The sequence below is a fragment of the Vigna angularis genome, chromosome 8 (assembly GCF_016808095.1).
Source record: "Vigna angularis cultivar LongXiaoDou No.4 chromosome 8, ASM1680809v1, whole genome shotgun sequence".
NCBI classification, from domain to species: Eukaryota; Viridiplantae; Streptophyta; class Magnoliopsida; order Fabales; family Fabaceae; genus Vigna; species Vigna angularis.
The window spans coordinates 21614252-21624719 of NC_068977.1; the positions used below are offsets into that span (position 1 = coordinate 21614252).

General features: G+C 35.9%; 2 protein-coding genes across 2 annotated transcripts; both read left to right on the top strand.

Moving 5' to 3' along the window:
- The first annotated feature begins 388 nt into the window (after nucleotides 1-388).
- On the top strand, nucleotides 389-3768 carry LOC128193549 (uncharacterized). Its single transcript, XM_052867252.1, has 9 exons — nucleotides 389-836; nucleotides 1035-1268; nucleotides 1429-1705; nucleotides 1795-1928; nucleotides 2024-2136; nucleotides 2245-2371; nucleotides 2851-2960; nucleotides 3184-3233; nucleotides 3561-3768. Exons 2-8 carry the CDS (start codon nucleotides 1101-1103, stop codon nucleotides 3197-3199), a joined length of 945 nt encoding a protein of 314 aa, XP_052723212.1. The 5' UTR covers nucleotides 389-836; nucleotides 1035-1100; the 3' UTR covers nucleotides 3200-3233; nucleotides 3561-3768.
- A 2971-nt stretch (nucleotides 3769-6739) lies between these two features.
- Nucleotides 6740-10251, top strand: LOC108344261 (receptor-like protein EIX2). The gene is made up of 2 exons (XM_017582725.2): nucleotides 6740-9782; nucleotides 10118-10251. Exon 1 carries the CDS (start codon nucleotides 6783-6785, stop codon nucleotides 9777-9779), a length of 2997 nt encoding a protein of 998 aa, XP_017438214.2. The 5' UTR covers nucleotides 6740-6782; the 3' UTR covers nucleotides 9780-9782; nucleotides 10118-10251.
- The last annotated feature ends 217 nt before the right edge of the window (nucleotides 10252-10468 follow it).

Sequence of the window (10468 nt, forward strand, 5' to 3'; positions counted from 1 at the left end):
TATGCTTCTTCGTGCACACAATTTCAAACTAGTCTTTTGTTATCTTTTTTCTTTATTTGGTCTGTTTAATCGCCATCTCTCATCATTCCTTAATTTCAAAAAATGTCAACTATATGAAATAAACTTATGACAATTTTGGATTGTTTGTTCACCAGTGTAAAATAGGCTTTTTATCAGGTATAAAAAATAATGTAATAGCAATATAGTAAATAAGATAAATTCTTTTACACCGATTGTACTAAAAATCGGTATAAAAAATACTACTACACTGGTTAGAATAAAAATAGGTATAAAAGTTTATTTTTTATACCGACTATAACTTTAAACCGGTATGAAATATTTAATATTCTGCCCGCGTTTTCCCTCTTCACTCCCTCTCCCCGCATCTTCACTTTCACGCTGCACTTCTTCTCCTTTGCTTCTAAATCGCCAAATCAATCGTGAAAACCCTCATCCTACTGGACTGCGACTTCTCTCTTTTGCTATATTTGGGAGGTTAGGGTTCCGCGACTCATCTAGAAGCGATTGATGCTGAAATTGCGGCCATTCTCGATGAGGCTCGAACATCATACGCCACCCACAACCGAAAGCTCATGTCACTCATCCGAGCCAAATCCTCTTCTTCGGTCTTCTTTTCCGCCTTCTCCAGAACCCTAACTCCTCTCATTGATTTCCAGAGGTGCCTTGCCTCTGTTGAACGCGTCGTCTCCTTCGTCTATGCCCTTGCTGCCTCCGCCTCCGACGAGTTCCTCGATTGCTTCCTCAAGTTCCTCCTAGCTGCCGCTACGACATCCAACAAAACAGCCAGATTCCGAGCGTGCCAGATCGTCTTCGAGGTAACTGATTCTCACAATTTACAAGCACTATTTAATTGAGTTTTCTGAACATTACTGAATTTTATATATATCAGTCACTGAAGGGATAGTTTTATGAAGTCTGATACTGAGGTGAAAAATGCTTACAATTTCAAGATTTATGATTGCACGGAAGATTGTTAAAATTAGAGCTAATATCTCGGATTTGTTGAATTTTAGATAATATTGCCGCTTCTAGATGACGCAGAAGTGAGCAATGAGATATGTGATTAGGTGATTGAGTGGATGATGGTGAGGGTACGCGACAAGATCCCTGTGGTGCGTAGTTTTCCCCTCATGTCATTAGTTAATGAATGTGCCAAATGCCATGGACTAAAAATTGGGAAGGCAGTTGATGATGATGATGATGTGGGGAACTACTTTGTGCTTGCAATGGTGTTTCCTGCTAGTAAGGTTTGTCCTGTTACTATTTTTTTTTCATAAAATTGTTTCTTATGAGCTATATTTATAGGAGACCCTCTTTTATATCTAAGTGTCTATATGTATTTATATTTATAATAACTATGCGGCATCTATCCTTACCAAACTTCTATATTTTTTTACATTTACATAGGTTTCGAAGGATGGAGTACGCCTGTCTTCAAACCTTTATTTTCTACGGAAACATATCCTACTTCATATATCACAAATCGAACTGCAACATAGATTCTACGGAAAATCAATACCATTTGGGGGAAACAGGAAGGTTGCATACGCAAATGCTACCACACTGGGGTATTTGAGCTCCACACAGGCATTAGCCGATTATGCCACTCTCATCATTGATTTGAAGAAGAATTTGTCAGCAACTGATTCTCCCGTTGTGGTGTTTGGAGGATCCTATGGAGGAAGTATAAACCTATCTCTCATGAGTCATCATCGCTGTTTGAGTCCCCCAAATCGAGATGAATCTAAAATCTAAATGGGTATTGTTTTGTAGTGTTGGCAGCTTGGTTCAGGATGAAGTATCCACACGTTGCAATTGGAGCTCTGGCATCCTCTGCTTCCATTCTCCAATTCATGGATTTGGTTTCACCAGATATCTTCAACAGCATCATCTCGCAAGATTTCAGAGTTTGATTCTCTTAATAATCTGCAAGTAATACATACGTGCATGTGTAATAGTACCACTATTTGAATGAAATTTTTCGTTTCATGTGTTACCACAGAGCGAGAGTGAGAATTGTTACAAAGTGTTAAAAGGGTCATGGAAACTAATAGAGCACACGACCAACAAACCCGGGGGACTGGAACTGTTACAGAAATCATTCAGAATTTGCAAGTGCGAGCATGATTAATGGAAAACGATTTAGTTCAATGATGAATTAATTTAGTTGATTATATAATTAATAAATATATATATATATATATATATATATATGTTTTTCAGAAGCAATGATTTTGGGGCAGGTTCTCTGGAAGGATGGCTTAGGACGGCGTGGGTTTATACAGCTATGACAGATTATCCCACACCATCCAATTTCCTCAATCCCTTGCCAGCATATCCCATAAAAAAGGTACCATTTACATTCTTTTAATGCTTTTTTTAAGGAAATTGTTTCTACTTTTCAGTGATTCACTTCTATCTGTTTTATTACATTTATCGAATGAGTATGCGGTATCAATCCCACAATCTCAGGCATTTGTTTCCTAGAATAGGCAGTGCTTGTTTCCAAATTTATCCAATTAATGTATATATGTATATCATATGTATGTAATGAGACTATAAATTATTTTCTTCTAAACTTGAGAAAACTTTCTTATCAATGGCAGTAAGCTGGGTTGAAAATAGGATCAGTAAAACCATATGGATTTTAGTTTTACCAGCTTCCCTATATTTCAAGCTCTCATTGTACTGTCTATGTTCATATTTTCATTTTATTTCTGCTGACATATTTTCTAATGCTAAAAAATGGAATTTATTTCTGACTTGCTAGAAAGTTCTGTTTAATCTTGTTGAAAGGATGTTCTAATTAGCTTATATCATTGTTCCTAGATGACAATTGATGAGGTGAAGCACACTGCACAACAACAAATGAACAGAGCATTAAAGGATCATGCCAGGTTATATTCTCTGTCTTGCTCTATTATGTATGTGAGCCACAGGTAAGAAACTGTTCTATCACTCATTTATAGGTGCTGATTGGATCCTCTTAGAACTAACGATTGACAAATATTCATTCACTATTATAATTAGTACTTTTAACTACCTAAAATACTTTTTTTTTTCTGGGGTAAATAAGTTCCACATTTAGTGTTAATTTCTTTATGATTCTTTTGTACTATTCATGCACATAAAAAGATTAAACAAGATATTTTCTGGTGACAGGATCAAATCAAGGTAGCAATAATTTGACTTTGAGAGGGTGGCCACTCATTGTGAGTAATTCTGTTTAATTTGTTTTTTTATGTGAATTAATATTACCTATCCTAGTGAAGGCCATATTATGTCCTGTTGAATGTGATATCATATTTTGACAATTATTTTCTATTAAAATCACATGATTATAAATTTATGTCCCTGAATTTGACCGACTTGATTTTTGTACCATACAAAGAGTAGTAAATAGGTTCCTAACATGATTATTTGAATGCACATTCAGGTTTAAAAAAACAAATTGGTAACTTATTATTAAGCCATTAATATTATAATTAAGATATTAAGCCATTAATATTATAATTTGACTCAAAGTATTCATTGTGTAGATATTTGATGACACATTTCCAATGGAGCAACATGTCATAAAGGATGTTCGGGAGCAGTGGACTGCATTTTTTTAACCATTTGTAAATGATTAGATGTTTCAATATTACATTTTGAATTTACGAACTATTTTATGTGTAACTATATTAAGTAAATATGTTAGGTAAATATATTTAGGAACTTTGTTAGGTAAATATTACCATTTGATGTGTTAGTAATTGAAATAATATTGATTATTTTACTCGTTATTGATTATTTAAACTGTATTCTAAGATTGAATTTTATGCAAATCTGAATATGGATAGTAGTATATACAAATCAAATATTTTTAAAAAAACGTCACTTTTTACACTGGTTAAATCTATATCAGATATAAAAAGTCTTGTTTTTTCACACTGGTTATAGTACCAGCAGATATAAAAGTGAGATTTTTATACCTATTATAGCATTAGCAGGTATAAAAAAAAGTTTTTTTCTCTAGTGTAAATATCAGACTTTTATACCTATTATAAACAGAATAGGCATAAAAGTAAAACTTTCTACACCGGTTCTAGAGTAGGTATAAAAAAAAGAAAACTTTCTATATCCCCTGCTTCTATACCTACCCAAAAATAGGTATAAAAAGCCTTTATTAAGAGGTATAAAAAACCTTTTTTGCACTAGTGGTTGTATATCAATACTAGTGAGAAATATTTTTTTAATGCAAATTTTTCTACACAAAAATAAACACTTATTTTATTAATGCGTAGATACACTAGTAAAAAAAATTTAAAATCGCACAATATGCTTCGGTTTAGGAGCAACCAAAACTTATCAGAACACGGTGACATTTTTGTAGTTTAGTCGAACTTTTCTGCCTCGGTTCAAGAGAACGAAGACATATACATCATATGATCTCGGTTAAATATTCAACCGATGCATAATATCCTGCAAAATTTCTGCTGATTTAACTTTTGGCCTGACAACTTTTTTAATCTTGATCTACTGCCTCGGTTCACTCGAGATTCGAGACATGTACACATCATATGACCTCGGTTAATATTCTAACCGAGGCCTAACACCCTAAAAAAGCGTTTTGAATTCCACTCCTAACACTGGACCTCTCTTTTCTTCACGGACCAGGGTCGCGTCACCAGGGATAATTCCTCTCCTTCTTGCACATCCAACCCTAAAAAAGCTCACGAAAATACTTTCTCTCTTTATCCTCATCTCGCACAAGCCAGGGAGAATTCCTCTCCTTCTTCGATTTCTCTTCACCGTAGACGACCACGTCGGAGCAAGGATGATCTGCATCTTGAGCGAAGACAACGACCTCACAACGACGGTGTGGAGATGGCACGACAGGAGGCGTTCGTGGTGGCTCGCAGCGGCGCTCGTGGTGGCTCGTGGCGGTGCGATTGGTCATTCTTCTTCTTCCCTCTTCTCTTTCTGGTTGCAGGGAAGAGGATGCGAAATCGACGGAGTAGGCGTCTTAGTGGCGGAGACAACGAGAGCACGACGAAAGTGTGTCGGAGGAGCGGCGGGACACGACGATTGAGAAAGTTAGGGTTTTTAATGTGGGGAATTTCTTTTTGGGGATCTAGTGAGGGTTGTTGATGGTTACGCCAATAGAGTAGCCATGGGGGTTTCAGTGGCTAGCAACGGAGTCCTTCGTATGCTGCGTGGGCTGGATTGGCAGAGGCGTCGGTGGTTGTGAAGTGTTGGAGAAGAAGATTTCGCGTGATGGCCTGTGGTGGTTCGGTAAAGGTGGCACGATTGTTGGGTGGTGGTCCGATGTGAGAATGAAGTGTTGAAGATTTGTGGGCACCTTGTTATCAAGCTTCTCCAGAGTGTCGATGCCATTGATATGTGCCCAAAATTCAATCTAGTGTGTTCATTTGAAAAAGTTTGACATTTCTGTTTAATCTCAAAATAAAATCTGGCTAGCTGGGATTCTAAAGAGACACTTCAACTTTTTGACAACGTAGAGGAGAAGATGAAAGCTTTTTGAAAGATCCCAAGTTGAATGCAAATTAGGAATGAGTGGTTGGAAGGAAAACCTGGATGCTGCAACTGAACGCTTTAAGCTAGCAGGAGCTTCTAAGGAAAATATTTAAATGGTTCTAAAGAATCATTCCTCAAATGGAGATGCTAAAGATGGAGATGATAAAAAGGTTGAGAAAACACGGCAGAATAAGACCATTAAACCAGAGATCAGTAAGGCTAATCAAGTATGAGATGGTTTGGATTCGAAATCTCTTCTACGGCTGTTATTCAGTTCAGCGTTAAATGAAGACCCTAGACAAAGAATATCTTTGTTGCTTGGAGTTTAGAAGAGATATCTTATTTCTTTTAAACCAAATGCTAAGAAATAGAAAGTGAAAATGCAAAAATTAAAAATAAAAAACACTCTGCTGTCTCGGTTCAACTCCCAACCGAGATAGTAGAGTCTGAGATACTACCTCGATCCAAAAGGAACCGTGGCGAAAACGTGTCCCTTTTTGTCTCGGTTTTTAACCGAGACAAAAAGTCTACCCCTTTTTGCTTTGCATGTATATGTCTCGGTTCAGGAACCGCTGTCTATGGGCGAAAATAACCGCTGTCATTTCCCTTGACTGCACTAGTGATATAATTTTAATTTAAAATAATCAAACTATCTAAGTTGGAAGCAGTCTACATTGTATGGTAAAATAACAATTTATTTTTCAAATATGTGACTTACGTTTATTTATTATTATTTTTTATTTTATGAAATCAACTTTTGAGAATATAAATGAAGAAGCCATGGAGCATTTTCTAGCAATATACTACTTTTGTTTATTCTTCTCTCGGTTAATATTATTTGATATCAGAAAAGCATTATGAGTGCTTATTTTCTGAAATCGTTTTATGTTCTTCTGCTGCTTTCTTTGCTTGCCGCAGGATTTAGTGTGAAATTGAAGAACTCAAGTGAAAGTGAGTGCATAGAGAGGGAGAGGCAAGCACTCCTCAGCTTCAAAGAAGGCCTCGTGGATAAGTTTGGCATGCTCTCCACTTGGACCAATAATACAGATTGCTGCAAATGGAAACGCATTCAATGCAATAGTCATACTGGTCATGTGCAACTACTTGATCTCCATGGAAACTACCCATCTACACCATATTTGAGAGGTGCAATCAATGTCACTTCATTGATTCACTTGCCATACATTCAATATCTTGATCTCAGCCGTAATTATTTTGCACTGAGTTACATCCCAGAGTTTATGGGCTCCATCACCAACTTAAGATATCTCGATCTCTCCCGTTCTGATTTTGCGGGGAGGATTCCTTCAACACTTGGAAATCTCTTACAACTACGCTATCTAGATCTTGGAAAAAATATTCTTTGGGGAAAAATTCCCATCGAGATAGGGAATCTGAAACACTTACAGTATCTCGATCTTGGTCTATTCTATCTTTCCGGAAAAATCCCATATCAAATTGGAAATCTCAGAAAGCTACAACATCTGAGTCTAGGAAGTAATATTCCTTTATATTTATGGAAAAAGCCAAATTATAGTTCAAAATCTCTTTCTGGAGCAATCCCTTTTCGCATTGGGAATCTTCCATTATTGCATACTCTCCGACTAGTTGGCAATTTTGATGTACAAGCTAAAGATGCAAAATGGCTGTCTACTCTCCATTCCTTAACCATTCTTGAGCTCAGTTCATTGCATAGTCTTAAATCCTCTCACCAGTGGCTACAAACTATCCGTAAAATCATTCCAAACTTAACAGAGGTAACACTAGTTGATTGTAATCTTTTAGATAGTGATATTCAATCTTTGTTCCATTCTCACTCTTCAAATAATTCCACCTCTCTTACCGTACTAGATCTGTCTTTTAATATGTTGTCACCATCAATTTTTCAATTCTTGTTTAACTTTAGCCTTCATCTTCAAGAGCTTTATCTTTCTCACAATAATATAACCCCGTCACCTTCTCTGTGCTCAAATTTTCCATCTCTTAAGGTCCTCGATCTCTCTTACAATAATCTTGCATCATCAATGTTTCGATCTAATTTTAATATCAGCTCCAAACTACAAGAGCTTTATCTTGAAAATTGCAGTCTTATGGATGGAAATTTCCTTCTTTCATCTACTTCTACAATGAATTCTTTGTCCTCACTTATCTTCCTTGATCTCTCCAAGAACTTCCTAAAATCATCTCCAGTGTTTTACTGGCTGTTTAACTTCACCACCAATCTGCATTTCATTGACCTTGATGGTAACTTGTTAGAAGGTTCAATTCCAGATGAATTTAGGAAAGCCATGAACTCTCTTGAATATCTTTCTCTCTCCAATAACAAACTCCAAGGCAAGGTTCCGTCTTTCCTTGGGAGCATGTGCAGATTACAAATATTAGACCTCTCAAATAACAGGTTAAATGGTAAATTTCCGAGCTTCACTCAAAATTCTTCACGGTGCAGTAGACACATAGTTCGGGAATTGAACTTATCTTATAACCAAATTACTGGTAGGATACCCGAGAGCATCAGACTGCTATCTGAGTTGGAAATCTTATCATTGCAGGGGAATTCTTTAGGGGGTGATGTAACTGAATCTCATCTTTCCAATTTTTCCAAATTATTTTTCTTAGACTTGTCGTATAACTCATTAACTGTAAAATTTGGCTCTAGTTGGGTTCCTCCTTTTCAATTAACGTATTTGCTTCTTGCATCTTGCAAGGTAGGACCGAGTTTTCCTCGTTGGATCCAGACTCAAAATTCCTTAATCAGTCTAGATATATCTGATAATGGGCTGATTGATCTCGTACCGGACTCCTTTTGGACCAAGTTGCGAATTCTGTACACTTTAAATATGTCTCACAATAATCTCATCGGTTCAATTCCTAATATGAAATTGAAGCTTCCTTTCAGACCATATATAAATTTAAATTCAAATAGATTTGAGGGTAAAGTTCCATTTTTTTTACTACAAGCTTCCGAGTTGTTACTCTCTGCAAATAAATTTTCAGATTTATTTTCAGTCTTATGTGGAAACGTCACAGCTACAAACTTGGCCACTTTAGATTTATCAGCTAATCAAATAAAGGGACAACTCCCAGATTGTTGGAAATATGTACACCGATTGTTGTTTCTTGATTTAAGCAACAATCAATTGTCAGGGAAGATTCCTATCTCCATGGGAACCCTTGTGGAATTGGAAGCTTTGGTTTTACGAAACAATTGTTTAATGGGTGAATTGCCTTCCTCTTTGAAGAATTGCAACAATTTAATTATGCTTGATGTGAGTGAGAATATGCTATCCGGTCGAATACCATCATGGGTTGGAGAAAGCATGCAACAATTGATAATCTTGATCATGAGAGGGAATCACTTCTCTGGAAATCTTCCCTTTCATCTATGTTATTTGAAACGTATTCAATTGTTGGATCTTTCGAGGAATAAGTTTTCAGAAAGCATTCCAACGTGCTTGAACAAGTTTAAAGCATTGTCTGAAGAAAACATCAACAGAACTGAGATTGAGAGTCGTATTCATTGGTACAACACTACTTATTATGAAAATTATAGTGTTTACACTGGTAGTTCTTATGCGCTTCAAGTAACATGGATGTGGAAAGGTGCGGATCGCAGCTTCATACGTCCCGAATTGATTCTTCAAAGCATTGATCTCTCATGTAACAGTTTAACAGGTGAAATACCAAAAGAGATTACATACATGCACGGTTTAGTTTCTTTGAATTTATCAAGAAACAATTTGAGTGGAGATATTCCTTCGGAGATTGGGAATTTAAGGTCACTAGACTCCCTTGACCTATCAAGAAATCATTTGTCTGGAAAAATTCCTCCCACTCTTTCCAATATTGATCGTCTTGCCATGTTAGACTTATCAAACAACCATCTCAGTGGAAGAATTCCATGGGGAAGACAGTTGCAAACCTTTGATGCCTCTAGTTTTGAAGGAAATGTTGATCTTTGTGGGAAACCGCTTGAAGAAAGTTGTCCTGGAGACGAGACAGTGACAAAGCCTAATGGAGCAGAAGTCGATGATAAAGATGATAAATCAGTTTTGTATGGAGCATTATACATGAGTTTGGGGGTAGGATTCTTCACAGGCTTTTGGGGCTTATTAGGTTCATTATTTCTTTGGCAACCTTGGAGAATTGCTTATCTGATGTTCTTGAACAGACTTATAGATTATCTACTCTTAATGGTTGCATTGAACATAGTAAAGTGCCAAAGGTGGCCCAAAGAGTAGCAGGTACATAATTATAATATCGTCTCTGAATTTCGTAATATTTACTTCTCTGCTTCAGTTACGAAAATCAATAACTAGTTTTACTATTTAAAGGGAGAATGTAATTTTAGGAATTTAATTATTTAATAATTCTTTATCTTACAGTGGCTCCAAAAGTACTTTTTCATTATATGTGTCTCTCTTAGCTACAGATTGATTTTCATCAATTTTATTCATGACTTGGTAGTTAGTTCCTTCTACAAGAAATTAGTTTTGTTTTTGTTGCTGTAAAGAAATTATATATAGTATGCAACGCTTCAATTGAATGTCTCTCATGAATTTTAGCTCAAAATTTGCAGTTTAGAGTTTCGAGACTTCGTTCTGAGATGAAAGCATGATGGATTATTGGGAGTGTAACATTTGAAGCGTTGAAGTTGGTAGTGACAAGTTGTATTTCAAAGTAATGATTTGAAAAATGAATGTTTGATGAAACTTAATTACATATTTCCCCTATCGAAGGGCTTGTAATAGAAACTGCTTCTCATAAGTTTGAAATACCAATTACACCTGAAAATAAAAAAAGTAGTGTTTTTTTTTCAATTTAAATTTTAGTTGTACAATCCATAAATCTTTCAAATTAAACAATTCAGAAATAGAAAATATTTGCTTTAAAAGGTTCGATCTAGAATGTAAAATTTGAATTCCCAAAT